At 46.3% G+C, this 25,866-nt stretch overlaps 1 protein-coding gene and 1 long non-coding RNA gene across 3 annotated transcripts in view; one reads left to right on the top strand and one right to left on the bottom strand.

Annotated features, from left to right (window-relative positions):
• C2CD2 (C2 calcium dependent domain containing 2) overlaps window positions 1-16,167 on the bottom strand; it is a 39,459-nt gene extending 23,292 nt beyond the window's left edge. Inside the window, exons 1-6 of one of the 2 annotated variants that reach the window (XM_059840088.1) lie at window positions 15,773-16,167; window positions 13,733-13,831; window positions 5,033-5,152; window positions 4,633-4,734; window positions 1,472-1,594; window positions 1,085-1,175 (exon numbers count right to left, since the gene is read on the bottom strand). In XM_059840088.1, the coding sequence (XP_059696071.1) occupies window positions 1,085-1,175; window positions 1,472-1,594; window positions 4,633-4,734; window positions 5,033-5,152; window positions 13,733-13,831; window positions 15,773-16,054 (817 nt within the window). In that variant the 5' untranslated portion in view covers window positions 16,055-16,167. Of the gene's footprint in view, window positions 1-1,084; window positions 1,206-1,471; window positions 1,595-4,632; window positions 4,735-5,032; window positions 5,153-13,732; window positions 13,832-15,772 lie in introns of both variants that reach the window. The other variant, XM_059840087.1, reaches the window with a different exon arrangement.
• A 6,480-nt stretch (window positions 16,168-22,647) lies between these two features.
• LOC132324094 (uncharacterized) lies at window positions 22,648-24,222 on the top strand. The gene is made up of 2 exons (XR_009485516.1): window positions 22,648-22,817; window positions 23,858-24,222. It is a non-coding gene; the product is annotated as an uncharacterized LOC132324094 (long non-coding RNA).
• Window positions 24,223-25,866: the final 1,644 nt, after the last annotated feature.

Genomic DNA, 25,866 nt, shown 5'->3' with positions numbered 1-25,866 from the left:
TCATTGCCAACAGCTAATGGAGAATTGGATTTGAGCCCCTCATCTTGGGTACAGCCAAAGTGAGAACTTTAAGAAATTAAAACTAAAAGCCAGAAAATAATCAGCCAGCTTTATACATGTGGTCATTTCAATCTGTTTTCAGCAGTGATGGATTTCTGTACAAGAAGAACAAGACGTTTAAATACTCCAATAAACTAAAATATACATTAAGTCAGCACTGGCACAGGTTGCCCAGAGAAGCTGTGGCTGCCCCATCCCTGGGAATGCCCAAGGCCAGGCTGTATGGGGCTTTGAGCAAGATGGGATAGTGGAAGGTGTCCCTACCCCTGGCAGGGGTGGAATGAGATGAGCTTTAAGATCCCTTCCAGCCCAAACCATTCTGTGATCCTATGAGGTTTACTTCTCAAAATACAGCAATTTCTTGAAACTTCTTTTGAGAGCAGGCTGTAACCCAGAACTTCCACATTACCTCAGCTGAAAGGACTGTGAGAAACAACTGCTCACTCTGAAAATTTAAAAAGGTTTATTAAACCTAAACAAAAATACAACAAAGGACTGCATAAGGAAAAAGCTGCAGTGCTGGGAACTGTCCCTCATGCACACCACATGTCCTGCTCATCTTCAAGCTGGAAGCTCAGTCTTTTATACCCCTGGGGGTTGCATCAGCCAGCCCTGGCCCCTCCCAAAGTCTGTCAGTCACCTCTGCTTTGCCATTTATCAGAGCAAACTGCTTTATTGTCACTGGATTGGAGGTCAGGTGTTGCCATGCCTCACCCCCTAAGCACCAAAGTTTTCCATTCCCACCTGCCCCAGGTAAGGGACACATGTACAGCCTTCTTCTACCTGTCCTAGACAGCCCAGGCTGTCTGATGGCAGCAATACAGGGGGGAAGGGAACTGTGGGGAGAACAGAGGGCATCTAAACTACAATAACATAACTGTACATCACTAAAGCTTTTCTTAATATTCACACAATAGTTATCTTTTAATTGTGAGAGCCAATCATCTCATTATCCACCTGTAACAGTAAGAAAACCCAACCCAGGCCAGCCTGAAGTGGAGCAGCAGCCCCTGGGCTGTGGTACCTGCAGCACGGAGATCGCTCGGCTCCACCGCGATGTTCCTCACCAGCAGCTTGAGCTCGTGAGCCCTCGGAGGCTTGGGAGGACTGGTGCCCTGAGGGAGAAGGCTCGTGGTCTGTACATTCTGCAAAAGGCAACCAGGACAAGGGCACTGTGCACATGCCAGCACCAAACCCTGGTGCCATGCTGGCACAGGGAAGCAGAGGTGAGCTGGGCTGGAACACCAAGGAGCCACACTGGAGGTGGGACCACAAAGCCTCCAGTGCCACAGGCTGTGCTGTTCTAAACATGTGTTCCAGTTCTTGTCACTGTACTCATTTGTGAGTCATGAATATGTAATAAAAGCATGAAAGACACTTCTCAAAAGATTTTGGAAGGAATGAGCCTTACCTGAACCTCCTTTGTATCTGCAGGCCTCACACTCAACTCTACAGATGGAGAAGCTGAGCTGAAGAGGTTCTTCAAGACATCTGTGAGTGTTTCAGATATTGCACATGTCCCTGCTGCCTGTCCCTATGAGGAAACAAACAACCAGGCTTCTCAAAACTCAGAAGTTGCTGAGACAAAAATTAATTTGGTATATAGCTGTACCACCAAAGCCACCTGACATTCGCTCTGTCAGAGAGAGACACATGGTTTCTGTTGCCAACAACAGAATTTACCAACAGATCATGCAAAGAATTACTTAAATTTCGCCATTGTGCATGCAAGGAAATCTAGAATTAAACACTGAAAAACTCATGCTGCTCTGAGAGTTAGGAAGGCACAGCTGTTAGCCACAAAACTAGAAGTTTCTTTAACAGTTTTTATCTTATGATGGTGTTTTAAAGATTCTGCACTGCTCTGTACTCCCCTGAGAGAGCAGATCAGGTCATCGGATAAGCAGATCTGCACCGTTCCACTGATTTAATGGGAGTTATGCCAGCTTGCAGCAGCTGAGAAGAAACTAATCCTGTGCTGCACTGAAAAAAAAAATATAATAGCAACTCCTGGAGGTCTTCAACCTTGCTGAAAAGTGCAGTGTATGGACAGAGTCGTGCTGCTCTGGGGCACTGAGTTGTAGTTTGTCCATAAAAAAATCTCACGGCCATCTGTGCTTAGCACCACAACCTCTGAGGGGTCAGAACACACCACAGATTTTGAGCACACACATGGACCTTCACATGATTAATTCTAAGGTGTATGAAGAGACTGAACTGCCCCTGCCCTCCCTGTGCTCCTGGAGAATGCCTGCTTTTCACAGCAGCTCCTCAGGAATTTTCATCTGCTCAGGTACCTACAGGGCACAGATTTTAAAATTAAGCTGTCCCAGAAAGGATAGTCTGAAACCCAACAGCTCTGAACTCTCACTGAGGTCTCTTTTCTAAAGGAAAGACTGAAGTAGGAGACAAAGATCTGACCTAAAACCAGAGGACCCATCCATCATTTTTTATCTGATACCACACTGAGAGACTTCACTGATGTGCATTTTGCACGACATGTCAAAGAGATTGGGAGCAACAGCCCTTTCCCAGCTACCCAGGTGTTACAGAAACATTCAGGGGGTTTCACAAAAAATCCCAGGAATGCTGTGAACAGAAGTCCTGTTGTACTGCCTTCTTACCTAACTGGCCTTTGATAACACGTTCAAAACATATAACAGCATTGGCCAGTCCCACAAAAATCTGCTGCATTTACACCATGTGCCTCAAATAACCATCAAGGAAACAGATAATACTCATTCACTTTATAAAGATCACAGTAAATTAGGCTTTTTAAAGCCTTAGTAACAGCAAATTCATTACTTAAGTTACTTAAATAAGCAGATAAATTATGGTTAGTCTTCATTGTTTTGGAGGTAATTTCCCTCCCCTGCTCTTACCTAAATTGTAAAATCCCAGTTACCTCACGTGCTTTGCCATCAGCCTAATGTGACAGCTGTTATTTAACACTAACAACAGCAACCTCAGTCACTGGACTTTTGCTCATAGGTATTTGCTGTTGTTTCCATAGTTATTTGGAAAGGAGATTGATTAAAGAGCCTCCTGTCAGCTCTGCCTCATTTTTAGCCATCCTTTTTTTGGAAAGTTACTCTCCACCAGAACTCCCTCGACAAGACAAGCCATAACAGCTTAACTGCCACCCCAAAATGATAAAGACAACAGGTTTCACTTTGGGTTTGACTCGGGCTAGGGGTGTACAGCACAGCCAGCCTGGGGCACATCAGCACATGATGTAAATTGTGTAAATCCAAACCCTACCAGTCAGCCAGGTTGCCCAACACAACTCAGGTTCACCCAGCCATTACCAAGAGAAATGGGTTATTACACCCAGCTTGTGTGATGTCAAAACCACTGTGCAGATAATCACAAGTAATTAGAGGTACACACAGTATTCCCTCTGAAAGAGGAAGAAAACAAGACACAAAAGCTGACATTGAACTTTAGGAGCTGGAGCTTTCAGGTGTAGCTTGCTCACAGGTTTTAGCCCTTTGTTTATTGCCTCTCCTCTTCCATAAGTGCTAATACAAACTTCAAAAGTGAAAATAAAGCCCTCTAATGAATAAAGAACTTAACAGGCTCATTCTAAACATGAAGGCAAAGCAGAACAGGTCTGACTCTGCAAAGCTGGACTTGGGCACCTAGCACAAAGCTGATTGTGAAGTCCAGTGACTGCACCAGAGTCATCTGTGTTTGTCAGGAAGGATTTAATAGTCAATGACTCTTCAAATGTGGATAATCAACATGCCACCCCAGCATATGAAGGTCATTTACATGCTACGTGTGCATGGTAAAACCTACATTAAAACACACTTCAAAAGGCTTCTCTGTCTTTAGCTATGAGTTTCACATTTTTATAGACAAAAGCTGTGGTAATAAATTATTATGATTGCAACTCTCTCAGTACAGGTCTTTAGAAGCGGCTCTACAATAAAATTACTTTTTAACAAGGCCTTCAGTCAGGAAAACAACTTCACAAAACACAAACAAGTCTTCCCTTACAGCTGTAGGAAAAGTAAGATCACCACATTTGTGCCAAAAATAAAAAACTGTGAAAGGTCAAAGGCAGAAGACAATCCCAGTCAAGATGAAACTCTTGCAGGGGATGGCCCAATGAATCAGTGCTCATTCACAAAGATCAGGTGCAATTCCAAAAGCATCAAAATATTTTTAATCATCCATCATTTCCTTAAATAACTGTATTTTTCACAGCCATTTCTGATCTATTGCTGCCAGACTTCAAAACTGATTTAAATTAGGGAAGGAGCAACATTTTAATTGCTTTGATGGAAATACCATCACAACTGGGGTTTTTTTATTATTTTAGAAGCGTTCTGACAGAAGATATTTAGGAACAGACATTTTTCACACCTTGAATTTGGATGAAAGATGTTTGCAAATTCATTTGTCTGTCAAATACAGACTTGTTTCAGTGATCTTGAGAGGTGTTGCTGGATTTCAGAGGTGTAGGGACTTGAAAGATGATCCACGGCAGATGCTTTACACCACATTTTCAACCAAGGGGATGGAGACTCATCTGCTCTACCGTTACAACAAATAAAACTGACTGACCTCCTGCGCTGCTGGCTGGATTTCAAAGTTGATTTCATCGGTGTTAATGAGGAACCACTCAACTTTGACATCTTCTCCTTTGTCTTTCACATAGAGCTGAAGCTGTGGACAGGAAAAGAGTTATTGTGGGTCAATCTCTGAGCTAAGGCTCAGCACAGGAAGAATGACATCAGTTTCTGAGTAGGTAACTTCAAAGTGACACTCTAAGGAGGCAAAAGTTGCCTGAGCTTTGAGAGTTCATGCCAGTTAAAAAAGGGAATTGTTCTAGATATCCAAGTAGTCTACCCAACATGTTATTTATCCCCAGTCTCCTGAAGAGGCAGCTTAATTTCTGTATTTACCACTTGCCCCAGAGGGGAAACAAAAGGAAGGGAAGAGAGAGCACCACTTAAGACTTTACCTGCAGGTGGACTGGGGACAGCTTCACAAAATACGACTGAGCTTCGGCAGCCGCGGGCGGAGGGGCTGAGACAGCAACGAGGAACTTCACAGAATCTCCCACAACATTGCAAGAAACCACCTGGAGAAAGGAAAAGGATAAGGGGAAATGAAGGGAAGAACAAATTAATCTTCAGAAGATCTGGTGAAGGCAAGAAAGAAAATAAGAAAGGAATTAAAACTAGCAGAATTATGCTAAGTTGCACAGGCGGGAAATTTCTAAGCAATTTCATTCATGTTCTCACCTCCTTCTAAAAGCACATAGTTCAAGTGTTCAAATCTGTACATGAAATCTAATACCTGTAAATTATGGCATTTCCCAAAATTTCTTTTGCATTATTACCTAATTCAGAAGTAACTCCTTGCCTGACAAGGACTTCTTTCCCTTTCACAGATCTACATATTAAAAGCTCCAAGAGGGCAAAGATGTTTGTTCTTCTTCCTCTTCTGCTCTGAGCAGCAGCTGATTTACCACACAATCTTTAGTTTTGTGAAACTACAGAAAATGTGAAATTTTGAAGTAAACCTGCTGCTACAGCAGAGGATTCTGTCTGAGTAATTCCACTTCTCAGTGGGTAAGGAGCAGGAGCCTTTAAGAATTTATTCAAACCTTTGACCAAACCAAGAAAGCCTGAAATGTGGTGACAAAGCTAAATGTCTGGGAAAAGTCTGAGTGCCACTTGACTGCAATACACTTTAGGAGCAGTAATTTAACTTGTTATCACACTGAGTTTGTAAACAGTGGACAGTTTTTGCTCCCTCCTCTCTGCAAACTGACTGAGCTGCTGGAGCTGCCATGCAAAATTCCTGGAGTGTGCAGAAATTCCTGGAGGGTTCCTGGCAGCACAGGAAAGCCCATGGGGTGGAAGTCAGAAATTATTCATCACACCACAGAGGCATGTTTGTTTTGCAAACAGATGTGCTGGTGGAGGAGAGCTGCTTGTCACTGTCCCTCTGTGGTTACAGTCCCCACAGCTCCACTGTGGGAAGGACAGCTGGGCTCTCCTCACCCTGACTCAGGCAGAGAGAACCAGGTCAATGCAATGCACAGACAAATAATTCCCTGCAAGGTTTGTCTGACAAAAACTCTGCATGCTGCTATTAAATTGTGTTTATGCACTTACTGCTCCAATTATGGGCACTGGAATTGAAGCTGAAAGCTTTGAGAGGAACCATGTAACTCCTGGAAGATCCTTATCAGTCTCTCCTTAAATACATTTCATCTCCCTGGGCTCTCTGGGGTACATTTGAAGGATGGCCAGGGCTTTATCAAGGGCCTGAGTACATCCATTAAGGTAGAGACTTAATTACAAAGGAGCAGGGGGTGGGGAAGTGGATATGACAAATAAAAATCCCAACCACACCCACAAGCAATAAGATTTGCCTTTTCAGGTTATATCTTTGCAAATTATAGTTTAGAAGTGGACAAATGAGTCTTCCTCACCTCTCCTCTTTCCCGAAGTCCAGATTCCTTCAGAAGTGATTTCTGACCTTAATCCCACACAAACAACACCAACACCCAGTATTATGGTAAAATAGAGAGGATTTTTAATAGCTAACAAGAACAAAGAGCCCAGCTACCTCCAGCTGCTTGTTTTACTTGTAGCTGAGATGAAACACAGAATCGCTCCTTTCATTCAAAGTAATGGATTGACACGGTGACTCTTTAAATACTTTGAAAAGGTTCTTCCCTCTTTCTTGAGGAAAGAGGAGGAAAAAGGACAGGTCTGATGCAAAGACTGCTGCCACTTCCATATCCTAAATGCAGTGTTTTATCATCCATACATGTTTTTTCCACCCATTTATAGGAAGTTCAATACATTCAGAACAAGTTGGACTTGCTGTACATGCAATGCAGAGCCATTCATCTGGAATTTCTGGATGTCCAAGAGCCAAGGTTGCCAGGTATGCGGTTGATTAATGTTTTTAAAAGAAATAAAAGTGTGGCCAGAGAGTTGGCAAATGAGTTCATGTGCCACTTATTTCTTAATCAAGTTTAATTCCAAGTTAAGGATGGAAACAGACACTGCAGGTGACAGAACTTTCATTTTTCTTTCTGCGTTTTGTCAAGAGATGCTAAATCTTTTTTTTTTTTAAATGTATTTTTACCTTTCATTTCAAAGCCCAGACCAGTGAAGTTTGGACTTTTAGTCTCCTTGATTAATTTATTTTCTGCCAATGACATCTACTAAGCCCTACTCCCCTTGTGCCCTCACTTTTACTAAAAAAAATTGTGGTACTCACATACAGCCACCTGTCAACTTTTAATCCAATCATCAAAAGGAGTGGTTCCATGTTTATAAATGGAATATAATATGTATTTATGTCAAGTGAATCCCTTTGTTCTGGGAGCAGGATGGATGATGGAGTCAGAATACTGAGAGAAGCAGAATTCTGGGCTAGAATTTGAAGAGAAAGCAGCTTTGTTTTCATCTCCGATGCTGCCACAAGTGGTGAAAAGGTGATTAAAGAGACGCAACTGCTGCTTCCCTTGCTGAGTGACATTCCTTTAGAAGTGTAGCAGATGATTTTGATAGACCCAAGCAGAAATATGTAGGCCACTTCCCCCATGGCAGGCACACAAAGAAAAACACTGAAGCTTCCCGTGCTCTGCTCCTTTTCCCCTGCCTTGTTCCAACCTGCTTCTTCAAATTCATTTTCTCTGCACAGATGAAAAGCTAGAGAAGGGAGGGCCAGGCAAAACAGCCCTTTCTGGTTGGCAGGGGGAGAGAGAGGAAGGATAGGTGTCCACAAGAAAACAGAAGAACCTGGACTGATAGGAAGAAAGTCCTCCTTCTATTTCATTTGTATTCCTTGTTCTCTCTCCCACTCCCCTTACCAGAGACATCCCCAGTTATCAACCCGTTGTGTTTTAGAGTCTAGAAAACCTGTCACTTTTGTAAAAAACTGTTCTTTAAAAACCAAGCCCTGCATAGCAGCTGGGATCAGCTGATTCTGAGCTCCCAGAGGGGTCACCCCCCAGCTCCCTCGTGTGATCCTCCCTCTGGGCAAGACACATCTCCTAAATTAGCAGAAACAGGTTGAGGTGAAGTAGCAGCACAAATAAACCAATATCAAGGTATTTTCTCCCTCCAGTGCCTCCCCTGGCACAAACACCCTTCTCTCCACGTGCTTTGGGCTTCTCCCATGGAAGGAGTTCCGAGCCCTTCCTCAGGTATCTTTGTGTCTCTGCTCCTCCTTAGTCCTCTGCCACCCCTCCTCATGCACAGCTGGTACTTAATCACCCACTGCCAGGGTTATTCCTGCTGTTTCCAGCCTCTCCTCTTCATCCCTGACCTGACATCCTCATCATGGGATGAGCTGCAGTGGCCAAAACTCCCATACCTGGCTGGGCTCAGGTCCCCACATGGAAAATGCTGGCACCCAGCTCCACTAGAGCTGCAGATGCTGTGACACAACCTGCTCACACATATCTAAAACTCTGAGTACAATTATCCTAAAAGCAATTCTCTTCCAGATAAGCAACTGCAGGAACAAAGGAGACTGAAAAAGCACTGCGGGTTGAGCAAGACTGTTTTTCTGAGACAGTCAAGTGTCCAAACTTGTGTACTCACAGCTATTAAAACCCTTCCCCTGCTATGCCCTTCCCCTCTATATCCAGATTTTTCCCTTGGCAGTTCCTCTGGACCAGGTTCAAAACCTGTTTTTCCCTTCCTGAAGTAGCAGCAGAAGCTGCTTCTTCTCAAGAAGCACCATGGTGCCCCTGCTCCTCACACATGGTGCCTTCTTGCCTTGAGGTTTCAGTTTTGGCAATGGCACCCCATTAATTTGTGCATTACATGCTCCCTTTTCTTTACTCTTCCCTCCCCAAGTGCAGCAGCAGGTTGGCTGTGACTTCAGGGGGAAGTTCTGACAGCCCTGATGGGGAACATTTCCCTCACCTTCCCCAGGCCCTGACCACATCACATGTGTTTGTAAAACCCCCAGCAGTACAGGCCTTGATTGCCTTTTTTGTTTGTTTTCTAGAAGGAAATTATTTTTACTGCACTTGGCATTTACTTCCAGAAAGAGCAGGTTACTTGAGGTTACTCAGTAGTATCTAAGTAATACAAATATTTAACATTTTCACAAGAGAATCAGAATTAACCATGAGGCAGCCACACAGTGAAAGTTGCCTTGATCTCACTGTAAGATTTAGGACCCTCACAGTTTCCCATCTGTCTCACAGGGCTCTACTATGACAAGGCTCTTCTTTTTGGCAGGGAAAACTTATCTTGTCAATGGCCACACAGACAGTTTGTGTGCTCAGCTGAAAACCTCATCACAAGAAAATTTTTCAAGTCAAAAATTTCTGCCTTTTGACAGTCATTAGCACTCAGCTGTTCAGAAGAATTACATGATCTTCCTGGTTACCAGAGCCAATTCCTTCATTTCTTGAGGGGGTTTTTCCAGCTTCTTCTTCACTCCTTTACCCAAACAACTGACCAAATGACGAGGGCAAATGAAGGGGAGATGACAAATGCAATGTCTAACCCAGGCACAGGCAGGTATGGATTTTTAGGAGCCAGTATCAAACTGAAACATTTGCCTGTAAATACAGTGAAAACCTCAGACCAGTTTTCCAAATGTTGGTAAACAGCACGGTGAAGGCAGGGTGAGGGATGGACTCAGTGCAGGAGAGAGAGTTTCCATGTCAGCAACAGAAACAAAGCAGAAGTTGATGGAACATGTGAATTTATCCACTCCTTTGAGACCAACACATTCAAATTCAAATAGGTGGAAAAAATAGGGAGTGAGGGAATGAAATAAACAAGCAGAGAGTACAAGGAGACAGGACAGGAAGGATTTTCAATCCACCTAATAATTTCAAATGAACATTAAACAGTGCAAAGACAGGAAGTAGTACTTATATTTCAGAAAGGGGAATATAAATCAATACCAGAACTAGAATTGCTAGTTTGGCCTAACTATCATGCAAGCCTTTCCAAACCATCTGAGACACAGCACAGCTGAAGACACAGAGACCAAGAGGAGACAGAAAACTCCAGGAGAGGTTTGCCAGTTTGTGCTGTGGTAGCTTGGACAGAAATTCACTTGCAGAGACAGTTTGAGGTGCTGAGGCTTCCCTGATCCCTGTGCCAAGCTGGCAGATGTGGCACAAGCCTGAAGGAGCTTCACACACACCTGCAGCAGCAGCTGGAAGACAGAGCCAAATCCAGGATTGTAGGAATGTGTTTTTTGTTGATGGAGTGAGAATTTTTTTTTTTTTTTTAAAGAAAAAAGCTTAGAAGTTTGGGTTTTGGTGGGGTTTTTTAGGTTTTGGGTTTTTTGGGGGGTTTTTTGTTTGTTTGTTTTTGTTCTTTTTCTACACAGGATCACCTCCAGTGAAGGAAACAAACCTCACAGTGATGTCCTCCCCTGACCAGGCACTCAGTTCTGAAGAAGGTTAGATCATAATGTTGTCCTGTTTACTTCTGTAGGCTCACCCCACTAACAATTAAGCTTTTACTCCATCACTCCCCCATTAAGGGATGTTTGAAAGGGAGAGGACAGTACAGTGAGCAGAGAGGTGAAAGCTGGAAACAGGTGACCAAAGATTCTTTCAGGCACCAAACCTATCATACAGTTGAAAGTCCAAAATACCTCAGGAGAACCCTGAAAGAAAATGTGATGCTCAAGAAAGCAAGCTGGGAAGCAGCAACACAAAGGAAGATTAGGTCATCACACAGGAAAGCTGAAAGACCTTGAAAAGCAGGAGAGGAATGCAATACAAAATACATAGAGGGTGTGTGTCTAAGAATTAACAACTCCAACACAAAGGACAGTTTATTATCAGGACAGCACCACAGGGAGAGAGACCTTGATGCAGGAAGGCACTCATAGCGTGAAGCAGCCACAGGAGAGGCAGATTGGAGCCCAAAACCCCTCAGGAAAGTACTTCCAGAGCCAAAAAGAAGCTGCCTCCTTACATTGTGAGACCTTACCTGTAGGGCTGTGTGGCCCTTCAGCCATCAAGTTCAAAAACATGGATTTCATTGGAGCTGCTGCTGAGAATGGGTGCATAGGAGAGACTCAGGAGACAGGACAGCATAGTAAAAGGAGATTTAAGGAGCAACTTATGCAGGCAAGCTAAACAAAAGCTGGAAGGAAATATAATCCCTTCATAATACATTTACTGACAGCAAGCACCACGAAAGAAGAGTAAACATATTTAGAAGAAAGGATTATATTAGTGCAAAAACTAAAAAAAGCAAAGGAAAAAATCTCCATGGGCTATAATTCCATCAAGGCTTGTAAAAAAACCCCAGTCATTAAAGCAGCAAAGATCTGGGATGGCTTTTGAAGCAAAATGGGGAGTTAAAAGACAACAGGAACTGTACATCACAGTCAGGATCATTCACTCCACCAAAATAATCAGAAATAAACACCAGGAATGGTCCCAGTTAGGAATGCAGCAGTGACATTAAAGGAATGGCACTCTGAAGGAATTTTGCCCCTTTCCATTTGAGTATGAAGCACAAAAATAAGGGAGACTTCTGTCATAGCCTGCTCCATCCAAACCCTCTGTGCCAAGTCCTCAGCAAGAGAATCCTCTTTTTCATTGCCTTTTTTGTTGCTGTTTCTGTTGTGAAGTTCAAGTCCTCTGGAAATAGACTGCACTAATGGAAAGGCTGGCAGAAATTGCTAAGACTAAGAATATTTTTAATGCTTACTTTATCAAAACAAAACAACCAATACCACACAATGAAAACAGGCCACTTCATTCTATATATTTAGGCCCTGACCCAAAATTGGGGTGAAGGCAACACATAAATAAGGCTTTATCAAGGGGCAGTGTGGTGTAACCTCCAGCCACAGAGCAGCTCTGTTCCTGTCACCACAGCTTGGGCCAAGCTGAGAAGCAGCAGCATTCCAGCCATGTCTGCAGCACTGCACTGTGCAGCACACACCAATTTCTGTCAGAACTTGGAGTCTGGGCAAGCTGCAGAGAGAGATTTCGCTTTCACATGCAAACATTGAGAGTTTGAGGAGGATGGGGGAAAAAAGAAAACATCAAAAAAAACCCCAAAAAACCAAACACCCTTGGTATTACCTCAGGAAATACAAGACAGAATTATCATATAAGAGAACTCCTGAGGTGTTTAGAGAAAAGTATGCATTTAAAGAAGAAGGAAAAGTAGCTACCAGACTGCCACCCTAAGGTTATTATACCCTGTAATTCAAATAAATATTCAGGTTGTACCTTAAGTGAAGGAGTAAGAATGATTCAGAGAACTTTTTCCAGCAGCTGTGCACAAGACTACTGAAATGGGTTTTGGCAGAGTTCAGAAGAACCCAGTGTATGAAAACAAACCTTTTTTATCCCAATAAATTTTGAAATGTGCTAAAAAATCAGTCTAAGCTGTTTTGAAAGCACATCAGATTTCTGTCTGCAGTGTAACACCTCGATTAAGATGTTGGAATGGCTCAACCCAGCCCTGCCTGTCCCTTCCAGCAACATTTTAGACACTGCACTGCAAGACAGCAGATTTTTGTGCTGTTATTTGCAGCAGCTCTCCCTGGGGTCCTGGATTCACACATGACACAGCACATCACTTTCAGACCTAGCAGTGCCCTCTCCTTAAAATTTCCCATCCTGGCATCTTCCAGTGGCACAGAGTAACACTTGTGCCAACCCTACAGCCCTACCAAGTCAAGTCTCTCCAGCCCCACTGCTGGGGAAGGGATTTTATTACCCATTTATTTCAGGGTACTGAAAAAAAATTTTTAAAAAAGGGAGAGAATAAGTACACAAACAGCTTTACATGTTAACAATCCCCAGCTGCCACCAGTCAGGGTGTGCCTCTAAGTTGTGTATCAGGCAGATAAGCATGCATAGTTTTCAAAGGAATCATAGTAGAGCTGCTTAGCATCTAAATCAGATGAGCAAAGCAAAATAACAAACCAAAACTAAAAGAAAAGCATTAGACTAATTTGATGCAGGTGCCTAATGTAACCAGTCACTAGGACAGAAATGTAGGAGCTATCATTGCTAATCAACATATATAGGGTTTTTTTCCCCTTTTAAAGCATTTTTACTGTTCCAAGAGCCACGTTATGCCTTATTTGAATTTCACAGGCACTGAACCACCTCCCAGTGTTTGCAGTGGGAGAGGAGGAAAGAAATCTCTTGCTCCTCACTGAATACAAGGACCAGCGGAGTGAAGACTTCACCCTCAGGACTCTGCACCTGTTCCACTGATCCTTATTCAGCTCCCACTTAGGAAGCAAACCTGTCATCAGCCACACAAACAGCAAGAGGCAGACAAAGATGTTTGCCAGTCCCAGGAGAGAAATTTCTTTCTTCTCAATGCAGTTCCCACTGCACACTTCAGCAATAGGATGGGGAACCAGCATCAGGACCGTGGAGGTGGAGGAGAGGGCTGCTCCATGAGCTCACTGAGGGTGTAGCTATAAACTTGGCATAACCCTGGTTATTGTGCTTTTGGTGGAAGCCCTGGAGCACATTCTGCTCACAACATGCAAAAGAAGTGAATCAATGCAGACAGTTTGCACAGGTTCTTTAGAGAGGCAGCCTCTTACCTGCCTCGACAAACACAGGTCAGCAGTACAGATCTATTGACAAATACATTTTCCACTCACACTAATAAAACATTTCCTGACCCAAAGTACACTGAAAGGCAACAAATCCAAAGTTTACCTTCTCACCAGCTGACTTTACAACACTGGTAACTTCTTTAACTGCTAGCTCAAGTGGTTCTGCTGGGTCATCTTCCTCAAACGTGAGCAACTGAGAATCCTAACAAGAAAAAAAAGAAGCATTGTTAGGTGACGAACCCATCACTTGAAAACAAGTGATAAAAATGCACAGCCAGTCAAGTTCCTGGAATTGCAAATGTATGTCAAAACTTCCATGTATTAATTGCGTGACACCTCACTACATAATACAGGGTAGAGCCTGAAAACATATACTTAGAACATAACTATGGGCCTAATCACAACTCATCTTTCCCTGTAGTAGAATATCAAGGTACACAGAGCTGAGCCAAGTCCATGAACAACAACAGGGTCCAGCAAAACTGCTGTTCTTCAGCAAAGATTTATCAGTGCTGCAGTTTGAAAAGGCGTGTTTGATTTGGCCCACTAACAGGGCTGCAGTAGGCTATGCCAAAACTAAGAAACCCCAAATATCATCTTGCAGAGGTGAGGAAAGAAGCCTTCCCCTGCCCAGCCCTCCTCATCAGTGGAGGCAGACAGTGATGACAGCCACTCAGTCTTCACACAGACAGCAAGGCAAGGAAGCCTTTGGGCACTGAGGTCATACTTTCAGAAGCATCAGCACTGCATTCTTCACCTGCTACCCACACGGAGCACTCAGCCCCGCTTCCCTCATCACCCCAGGTTGTTTTGCACGCAGGAATTTCATTAGCTTTGTGCTGCTGACATTGTTTTGGGAGGCTGACAGCGGGAGCAATGCCACGCTGCAGTGCCAGGCGCTGAACTCCCGGCTCCAGCTGCTCACCTGGGCAGGGAGGGTGTGCCTGTCCCTGTCCCTTCAAGGGGCTTTGCCCTCTGCTCGGGGACAGGAAGCTGTCACTTGCGTCTGGTTACTTTCGGTTCCCAGCACCTGAGCTAAAGCTGTCTGGACCCTTTTCTTCCACAAGTGCAGGGCAAACCAGCCTTCATTTCTTAGCACAGCCCACCCTTTTCTCAACCGCACTGCACGATTTGAAATGGCACACAAAATATTTTCTTTCTACTGCCCAACTTACAATGATACTTGGGAAGGGTTCATTTTTATTCCTTATCTTTCACACACACATGTTGCCCCACTCTTCCTTCTTCCCCAGCCTGCTCTGACATGTAAGAAGGAACCTCTTCAGTCTAGGACGCACGCAAATACAGAGAGCTGGGGACACGCTACTTCCTAGAGTTTATCCTCAGCATTTTGCACTGACACGACAAGGGTTCAGTCCTCAGGCCAAGGAAATCAGCTTGCCACAGCCTCACCTAACCTCCTCACCTCAGCGGGCATACCATCACACACCAACGCGCAGGATGCCACACTGCGCCTTTTCCAGGAAGGGCAGGTTGGCATGGGAATAAACACCGCGTTTTGTGCATCCTCCCCGACCCGGGGTACAGGCAACCTGACCAAACCCTGAGCATCCCATCCACCGTCCAGCGGGCTCGGAGGCCACCAGCCCCTGGAGTTACACCACACACAGCAGGGCCTGAGGCATGCCGGGGAAGACCAGCTCTGGGAATTATTTGCCGAAGGACGGGCCCCAGGCCCAGGCCAGGAAGTTTCCATTGTTTCCTCCTCCCCACGCCCGAACAATGTTATCGGCAGAGCGAACCCCTGCCAGGGGCTGCGGGGGTCGGGGCTTTCCTTCCTCCCCATCCTTCCCTGTTCCCACGCGTGCGCCCACTCCGCGCCTCCGGCCGGCTCCCTCCTGCAATCCCTGCCAAGGAGCCACCGAACGCACACGTGTAAAGATACAAACACACACACGGAGGGTCAGGAACACACCCGGTACATCCCTGCAGCAAGTCTCGGCGTCCCTACCGCCGCTCCTCGCAGCGGGAAGCGCCCGGAGCCGCGTCCCGGAGCGATGCCCCACGGCCGGGAGGCGCCGGCCCCGTCCCGGCGGGCGCGGGGGAGCCGCCGCCGGCCATCCCCCGTCCCTTCCCTTCCTCCGTCCCGCCGCCCATCCATCACCTGCATCCCGGCACTCACCGCCCGCTCCGCCGCCTCGGCTCGGAGCGCCGCCACCCAGGCCCGCCGCCACTGCCGCCTCCAGCTGCCCCGCGACAGCGCCCAGGCCAGCACCGAGCCGCCCTCCTCCAGCAGCTCGTCCCGCTGCTCCGGGGCAGCGGGGGCCGGCGGCGGGCGGCCCCTCCGCAGCGCCAGCAGCGCGTACTGCACCAGGTACACGGCCAGCGTGGCTAGTGCCGCCACGAAGAGGGCGACCAGTGCGCCCCAGCGCAGCTCGGCCAGCCCGCCCGGCAGCCACGCCATGGCTGACCATAATGGGGCCGCGACTCCGGACCCGTCCAAGGCGCGCCCGGCGGGGAGCGGCGGCCGCAGCCCCGCACAGCGCTCGCTCGACCCGCGGGCGCCGGCGCAGGGACCGGCGCTGCCCTGGGACGTGCCGCGCTGCCCCGCCCGCCCACGGCGCAGTCCCCGCCCCGGGGCGGTGGAGAGGGGCCCGGCCTCGGCCGCAGGCACGGCCCGGCGCCGGCTCTGGCTGCTGTCCAGCGGGGGCGGTTGCCAGGCGGCGAACGCGGCCCGCCGTGCCCTACAGCGCGGAGGTGGTGGGTGCCCGTTGGCCCAGGGACAGAAGGGGGGAGACGGGCTTGGGGTGGGCACCTGGTGCTCCCTTGGGTCAGAGGGGCTTGGGATGAGCCCCTGGGGATACGACAAGCTCGTGATGTGCTCCTGGTACCCCGGAGTAAAGGGGCCCAGGGTGAGTTCTCTGTGCCCCCGAAGGTAGAGGAGTTCATGGGGGGCCCCCGGAGTCCCCGAGATAAAAGGACTTGGGACGGGCGCCCGGAGGTAGAACGGCTTGGAGTGGGTGTCCGGTACCTCGGAGGGTGGGGGGGACCCGGAGGGGGGGACCCAGTTTCCCAGAGGTAGAGGGGTTCGGTGTGGGTATGGGGCAGGTGCCTGCTCTGTTTCTTTCAAACTGTCTCTCTTTACCTGCGGCAACTCCCAGCCAAAGACCCCTGCCTAATTTTTTTCCCAATCCACATGCTAAAACAACCCTTGATTAAGTTATGAAACCTGGTCATGCAATGTCATTGCAAGATCTTGCTCCACTTGGCTTTCAGCCCCTTCAGAGCTTTGCCTTAAAGGGTAGAAACATCTTTTCTCTGCTGGAAACTGGAATTCCAGACCATTGCAGTGTGTGCCATGGACCACAGAGGGGAATTCCCAAGGCCCTCAGGGTGCTGGTTCTGCCCTGCCTCTCGAGGGAGCTGTGCAGGTGCAGGTGACAAAGTCCCAAAGCCACATGGGCTCCCAGAGCAGATAGCAAATTTCAAGCACATTCCCAGCTCAAAGCAGAGGCAAGAAGAGGATAGTGAGGAGCTGACAGAATCCTGGAATGCTGGTGGCTGGAAGGGACCCTGAAGGGACCCTGAGCAGGTGTTACAAACCCATGAGGGAAAGAGGCCTCTGCCCAAATGCAGGTGCAAAAGAGACCATATGAGGACAACATACAGATTTTATTTAACATGGATTTTATGTGACAAGAAAGGGGAGGTAGAGCAGTAGAAATAATTAAGCTAGAGGTCTCAGAGAGACAGCAGAAGATAGCTAGTTGGAACTAGAGGACCTTAAGGTCCTTCCCTTCATTCTGTGGCTGTGTGGATGTTTATTTTAATTTGATAGTATTATTTACTTCTGCAACTGTTTCATCTTCTTCTTGTTATTACTATTATTTACTACTACTACTACTACTACTACTATTTATTTTTCTTATTCTTTTTCTTACTATTTTTGTTTTTCTTATTATTACTATTACTACTACTATTTCTTCTTATCTTCTTATTCTCATAATTCTCGTTCAACTTACTATTCTTATTCCTTTTCTTGTTCTTATTTACTACTAATAGTTCTGCATCATTTTCTTATTCTTACTTTTATTCTTATTAATTTGTTTTGTTTTGGGTTTTTTGATTTTTCTTTTGGTTTTATGTGAATGGGGAGGTTGTGGTCCTTTTTTCTTGCTAGTACCGTTTCTTAAATTCAACCTTCACTCTTTTGGAAGAATCATTTGTGTTGCAGTCCTGCAGCGATGTCCTTGGAGAAGCACCTCCTGTGTGTGCCTATTCCTCATGGGCATAATCCCAAAGGACCAGCATGTAATCCTTTCAGGATGAGAGAAAACAGCCTTCCATTCCACCCGGAGAGGTTCAGATTAAATATTAGAACAAGTTTTCCCTGACACAGTGGTCAGGTACTGGAAGAAGTTGCCCAGGGAGGTGGTGGAGTCGCTGTCTCTGGAAGTGTAGAAGAGTTGTCTAGATGTGGCACCTGGGGAATGGTTTTGGGGTGATGATGGCAGTGTGGGGTGTCGGTGGGACTGCACGACCATCAAGGTCTCTTCCCACCTTGATGATTCTCTGGCATTCACCTGAGCCACCCGGCACCAACAGTCCCCCATGGCTGCTGCTTTGGCGCCGGCCACACAGTAACTTTTGGCCTTGGGGAGATGCCCCGGGAGGAAGCAAAGCAGCCGGGGATTGCCGAGCCTGGAGGACACGCCCAGACAGAGGCAGCCCCGTGTGGCTCCCTCAGGAGGCCGGGCCGGCTCCGGGCCAGCCGGGCCGGCTCCGGGCCTGCCGCCCCTGCGGGGCCGGGCCTGGCGCTGGCAGCGGGCACTGACTGTCCGGCTGTGCCCTCAGGCAGGGCCAGCGGAGCAGCGCCCGCAGCGCCCGCCTGAAGCGGGACAGGCGTTTCTTGAGGGGAGCCGGCTGCTCCCTGAGGGGCTCCCGGCTGGGAAAAGCACAAAAAGCAGCTGAGCTGGGCAGGCACCGGGCTCTCTGTCCCTGCCTCTGGCACCTGCTTCTCGGGAGAAGCCGCCGTGCTCTGAGGAGGCCGTGGGCTGCCAGGTGGGGAGGCGAGGCCCAGAGCGGCACTTGGGGCACGGCTCAGCTGCCCCACGCTCAACCCAGGCCTCCGAGGGACAGGCACTGGGAGCCCATCTTCTGCAAAAACTCAGTCTTTGCTACCTGTCTTCTTCTTCTTCACCCAGCTCAAAGAAGCTCAGTTTGTACCACGTCCTTCTGCAGCAAGGGCTTGACCCCATTGCTGTGGATGCTCATGTGTTCCCAGTTGTCCTGAATGAGTTGTTTGTCACCATCATTGTCCCAGCTGGACTGCACACAGGGTCTACTACCATTGGCCAAAAGAGTCTTCCTCTTTGGAAAGCTCTTGGCCAACAGACGGTTCTGGGGAGCTTCCGACTGCTCCTTGGGACAGCCCTTGCTCCTTGCATTCTTCCCCATGGAAAATTCTTGGTAGCTAAGGGCTTCTCCCTGGGACAGTTCCTGCTCTCCTTATCCCAGTTGGAGAGCTCTCCACAGCTACTGACATCTCCTTGGGAGAGCTCTCGCTCAAGAGATTTTTCCCAGTCAGAGATCTCTTGGTAGCTCCTAACATCTCCCCATTGGGAAAGCTCATGATCCACATCAGATTCCTGCTCTTCCTCAGTCTCTGACACATCCATTGCCCCCACCAAGTGCTCACTGAGGGCTCCTGGTCTTCTGACCAGCTGGGCAAGGGGCTGGGGATGGGTGGTGTCCCTCAGGGCTCTGCCTTGGCCCCAGGGCTCTGGCATGGCTTCCCCAATGACACAGACAGTGATCCAGCTCACCCTCAGCATGTTTGCAGGGGACAGGAAGCTGAGCAGGGCAGGGGCACCATGAAAGGACGAGGCCGTGCACAGGGATCTGGACAAGCTTGACAAGTGGGACCACGAGAACCTCATGAGGTTCAACAAGGCCAAGGCCCAGGTGCTGCACCTGGCCCAGGGCAATCCCCAAGTCCTGGATTCATCAATGTTGGAAGAGACCTTCAAATGCCTCAGATTAGCACTGCTTCCCCAACCACTCCAGCACTGGAAAGTGTTGGATCTGAGATTACTCCAAGTCCCATGTTACAGAAATAAGCATCATAGCTTATAGTTATTCATAGTTATTTAATTTAATCATAGTTATTGAATAAATTTCATTTTTAAAGCTGTGAACACAACAGTTTACAAAAAAAAGGAGTATATTCAGTCACTGAAATTAAAATAAATACAAAACCAAACACATTGAAAAGAGATAAAATCAATACAAACTTTCCCCACTAATTATCTGCCTCTGTGCTCCAGAGTCTGCTTTCTACATGAAAGAAAGAGAAGGTCCATAAGAGGCCATTCATGCAGTCTAACATGAGGTTTGTATAAGGGCTTTGTCAGGAGAGTGTAACAGTGTAAAATATGCTTAGATTGTCAAAACTACACTTTGGCCAGCAGAGCTTTTTGCAGCATTCCAGAACTCTGTGTGATGCCACCTTTACCTGTGAGGTGGCTATAACCATTATATTGTAATATAACGTCTTCATTGAGGTTTTATAGCCTCAGCCTGTGGTGGAACCACTGCATACTCCTCACTGACAACTCTGCTGGCAGAAGCAGACCTGGAATTCTTCAATCCTGAAATGTGATCCCTCAGCATGTCCCCTCATGGAAGAGGGGACCACTTCCCCTTTCACATGCATCATTTCAGCCTTTCTCCCAGAGACAGGTAACAGCCCTGTCCTTCTTCCTGCTGGCTGTGGCAGGTTTGCTCAGGAGTTGTGGGGTCAGGAGAGGCACAAAGCCAGAACACTGGTCCCCCATGTTGTCCTGCCCTCATGTGGACTCTCCAGTCTGTTTTCTGTAGCCCCTTTCTAGGTGAGGCTCAGCACATGGGACACATCCCATCCATCTGAGTCACCACTTGTGAGTCTTTTGTGACAGCTGTCTGAGGAGGAGGGTGATGGGTGTGCAAAGACTTGGAGCAAGGGCCAGGTGGGATGGCCAGAAGCCTCTTTGGAAGGTGCTCAGCAGCCTGCTGTGGAAACCCAGGGCAGTGGGAATATTTCTCTGTCTGCTCTGGGGTGCCCTGACCCCCAGGGCAGCACTGACTTTGACCCTCATTCATGGAGAAAGTTTCCCAGACTTCAAGATAGACTGGAATCCACAAAAGTGTGAAATAGGTTATAGAGAGTAGTGTGGATGAGAAATTGAGGTTTTGGGATTTTTAGTATGTTGTGGATGGAAGCAAGATGGAGGGCACAGGGTGTGGTCCTGGGTTTCTTCTTCATGCTTCTTCTTCCTTCTTCTCCATGGGTTTGGGTGACATTTTGTAATTGGGCAGAAAAGTCCCCATTGCAGCTCTTTGGGATCAGTTATTGGGGTAAAAGGGAAAATAATCCAGGTGTCAGTTCTTCATTGGATAGTTTGGTCTTAAAAGCCCTTGGACCAAGAGATTGTTGGCCATTTTGTGCCTTGTAATGAAAAGCTGCCAAACTCATGGTTGTGAGACTGTTTTACTGATAAGAAATAATAAACAATTGAGTCCAAACACGAATTACTGTCTCAAGTGCCTTCAATCCTGACCCAGAGAAACCCACAACTGAAACCCCCACACCTGGCACCAGGGATGTGCCACCAAGCAAGCTTCCATAAGCTGGAGCTGGCATGGGGACGAGGACGCTGGGACACATCTGGTTCTTGATCTGGAATAACTCTCCAAACTCGTGTCTTCCAGAGAACATTGTCTTCTTAATGAAGGAGTCTTGCTCCATATAGAAAAAGCTCAGCAGTGATGACATCGTTAGACCTCCACCTAACCTACTTATTTTCAGTTCATTTGCAAAATCAGGAGACATCTGCTCTATCCAAACACCAATCTCTGTAGAAGAAAAAGCAATGTGTCCACCATGACCTCATAGCAGGAAAACTGCAATTCATTTACGGTCATTTTATTCTTCTTTGCCCAAATGCCTACATCTCTTAATTGCTTAAGAAGACACACTGCCAGGAGCTGAGTGTTTCATCACATCAGAAATTGGTTTTGTTATTAAAATACAGGTCTGGTCCTAAAAATGTCCTGAAAAAATGACTGTATGTTACAACTATGAATATAATTGTTGACAAATTGGCTAAGTTTCAGAGCAGATGGGTCACAATGTTTTATTTTGACCAATCATAATTTTGAATTATGTATTAAGATATAAAGTAAAGCTGCAGAGCCATGTTTCAATTCTATTTCAATTGACCCAAGTTGATTCACACTGGATACTTGTACTTGCTTTTGAAGCCCTTCATGCACCAATTATGCAGCTCCCAAGGGGTCATGGTTTAACTCAAAACCAGAACATAAGGGAAAAAACAACGTGTGAAAACAGACAAATAAAGGCACCATGGTGTTTGCATTAACCATAGCCCACCTGTGTGGGTGGCTATGTGGCTACCACCCACTAATTTTATTAGTGTCATAATTTATAAGTGTCATTATTATAACAATTTTGCTTTTCCCTGTAGGATCAGACTTTTCCCTTTCTTGAAATCTGGCTTCAAACTGAAAGACAGCAGGTTTAGATGAGATTTTAGGAATAAATTCTCCCCTGTGAGGGTGGGGAGGCCACAGGGTGCCCAGAGAAGCTGTGGCTGCCTCTGGATCCCTGGAATCGTTGGACATTTGGGCTTGGAGCACCCTGGGACAGTGAAAGGTGTCCCTGCCCATGGCTGGGGTGGCACTGGAAGGTTTTTAAGGTCCCTTCCAACCCAAACCATTCTGTGATTCCATATCTGGTACTTAATCTATTCCTGAGTGGTCACAATTTTGCAAAAGTGACAAAGGCTAACAACAGACATTTTGCTTGGAATATACCTGGCATTGCAATGGAAAAAAGAAAAAGAATTTTTGGGGCTCTTCAAAAATATTTTGATCAAGACTTCAGTGAAATACCCTGAGTTTTTAGAAACTAAAACACGTCAAGCTGCTTTTTTTCTTTTTCTTTTTCTTTTTTTTTTTTTTTCCCTTTTCCTTTTTTTTTCACTGCTGGATCCGGTTCTTTTCTCTCCACCAGAGAGCGCCAGGATTCCCAGAGGTGCTGATGCTGGGACTCGCCAGGAGTGTGCGCTTCTCCCGGGCAGTACAAACACCCGTGAGCCCCTCAGACAAATGCTTGAGGACACTCAGACCAGCTGGCTTTGGGAATGTGGGACATCAGAAAGGACTTGGTAAGTAGCAAAAGACTTCTTCACGTTTTAGACTGAGAACAGCAGTACAAAAAGGAATTTTGTAGGAAACCAACAGGCTTCCTATTTTTCAGATAATGCCTTCCACCAGAGGAACAGTGAAAATGCTTCAGTTCAGGTGGACAGATAAGAAAATCCAAGGACCTGTGCAAATGTGGAGAGTGGGCTTCACCTTCAGTGTGATGCTTTCTAGTGTGATGGTGCAGTCTTTTGTTTGTCTCCTCCTTCATGCCTGCACACAGCATTGGAGGCACAGAATAGATTATAGGACCATCTCCATGAAACAAAGATTCTATGTGATTCTCCCTCTCTTAAGCCTTGCAGTAAATACTTGGTAAAAAATACTCAATTTCAAATCTCATTTTAGTATCTGTGAATCTCCTCCAGACTTAGAATTTGGTATTTTTACAGTTTTTTTCCTCATACTTTTAAAAAATGCATTTACATGCCTTTACAGACCTCTGTCAAATTTCTCCTGAAACAAATAACCTGAATGTGAGCTAACAAGGCAAAGTTTTCTTCTTGTGGCATTTGGCTGCTCAGATGATTGATGAGTAAAGAAGCAGCAGCAGCAAATATTGCACAGCTGTATTTGTCACACCTGGGGAAGCCCTCAGGATGTGCAGTCTTCAAAGACTGTTCCAAGAGCACCAAAACTCCCCCTGCTGCAAGACTGTAGAGGAAACATTAAATATCTTTTGGGTAGGTTTTTTCCCATAAACTGTTTCATAGACTTTATAGGATAAATTAATGGATGACAAGAGTAATAAATGCAGTTTCTGTCAGCCAAAAAGGGTTAGAGGTGTCACACCTCAGGAACATTCATTAGGGAAGAAGAGAATAAGTGGGAACCAGAAAGAGCTATATTAATCACAAATGACACCTTCAAATAGAGGCTGGTTTTTTCTTCCTGTTCTTTTTGGCAGGGTCACAGTGTGCTCTCCTCTGTATCTTACACTCTGCTGCTGTTGTCAGACTTTCTCTGACCTCCTCTTCTGCCTCGTTGTCCTTTGTTCCTCCAGCCATCTGCCTGCAGAGCCTGCAAACCCCAGCATGGTCTCTTCCTTCCAGCAGAAGCATCCCTGGATGTCAGTAATCCCAGCAGGTTTTTAACACCAGTGGACTTCACTGGAGAGATGCACATGGCTGGGTGAGAACCTGACACCTCAACTATCAGCTCAAGCTGCTGACTACAACCAGGGCTGCATGACACTGAAGAGCTGAATCCATCCCAGATCCTGCACTGACAAGACAGTAATTAATTGTTAAGGGTTTATCAATTTAAAGCAAATTCTTTGTCAGCAGAAACTGACTTTCAATGTAGTCTTTCAACACATGGAAACTGAAAGGAAAATAAAAGTTGTGTGTGTTGCTTCCTTACAGCCAACACCTTGAAAATTTTTATTGCCAGAGTATTTCAGGACTGGAAGCAGAAATATTACCCCTGTTGGTCTAATATTAAGGATGTTCCTGTGTTTGTATACTGAATGATAGATGGAAATATCCTGTGAATGGAAAAGTAAACATTGCTGGATTTATTTGCACACCAACTGTCTCAGAAGGGACAGCTGGAATCAGAACAAAAATAACCAAAAAACAGGTGCAATGCTCATGGCATTATCAGTCACATTTAATAATTTTTATTTGTTTCTTGAGTTTTATGTCAAACACAGGCTTTTTGTTCTCTGGAGCATTTTCTGTGAACCATTCTAGCAGAGGTCAGTCTGTGCTGAAACAATGACAGAGAGGACTGTATGTCAATATTAACTGGATGCAGGAAGAGCTGGAGTTGTTCTGATCTGAAAGGAGAAGAGAACCATATCTTTGGGGATATAAGACTGTGAGTGGGTCAGAGAGCAGCTCTCCACCCTCTCTTTTCCTTTTCCACAGCTCCCCTAACCTGTGAGGGGCAGGGATACCCCACAGAGGAACAGACCACGAGCCCTTTGTCCCCATTCTCAAGGAGATGCCCGGATCTCCTGAGCTCAGAGTGCCCTTTTAACCCCTGATCCAACCATTTGGCAGAGCTGGTCCTGCAGGTCTGCCCTGTGCTCCACCTGAGCCATTGCCCTGCTCCCTCTGAGAGGTCAGTGCACACACACAGTGACAAGTGCTGGGGTAAAAAGTGCAGGTGAGTGCTCAGCACATCCTCTGTGCAAATCTTATCCTTCCCACTGGATTTGTGGGGTTCCACTGACATCATTCCTCGACACCCAGGCAGGGATTGCATGAAGCTTGTGGGACATTTATTCTTGAGATCTTGTCTCCTCTGTTAAATGTGGGTGAAACTGGTCAGTGTGGCACCGACATGTTTTATGAAAAATCCTTTCCTTAGGATTTTTCCTCCTGAGAAGCTGAGAGGCCTCAGGAACAAACTGTAAACAATTCTTATCTGCTGCTGTGGAATGCACCAGGTGGATCTGTGATTGGTCTCATCTGGTTGTTTCTAATTAATGGCCAATCACAGTTCACCTGCCCAGACTGTCTTGGTCAGAGACAAGCCTTTGTTATTGATTCTTTTTCTATTCTTAGCTTAGCCTTCTAATTAAATCCTTTCTTTTATTCTTTTAGTATAGTTTAATATATTATCTATCATAAAATAATAAATCAAGCTTTCTGATACACGGAGTCACCTTTCTCGTCTCTTCCCTCATCCTGGGACCCTTGTGGACAATACCACAGTCAGTGGGTCCAACCACACTGCACAAAGCAAAAATGGCAAAATAGAGCAAATGTGGAGTCCAAGAAGTTGAGAAGACTGGCCTAAGTGTTCTCAAAGATAGGTCACACCTAGTGTGAAGACAGGAACTGAGTAAACCCCATCCCCTAAAGATAAAAAGCTCATTCTCTGCTTTATGGGAACCCACACACTACATTCCCACACTGGGGGTTTTGAAGAGGGACATTTATGCAGCAAAACTGCTTTGGATGAGAGTGCTGCAAAACCAGAAACATTGCTGTGTCTTCTCAAACATCCGGCTCAGTCCAGTTTTAGATGGAGACACTTCCTCCCACAAATCACTGATTGCAC

Source organism: Haemorhous mexicanus, chromosome 2, assembly GCF_027477595.1.
Source record: "Haemorhous mexicanus isolate bHaeMex1 chromosome 2, bHaeMex1.pri, whole genome shotgun sequence".
NCBI classification, from domain to species: Eukaryota; Metazoa; Chordata; class Aves; order Passeriformes; family Fringillidae; genus Haemorhous; species Haemorhous mexicanus.
Note: the sequence above shows the minus strand (reverse complement) of the source record. Positions and strands in the feature narration are given on the sequence as shown.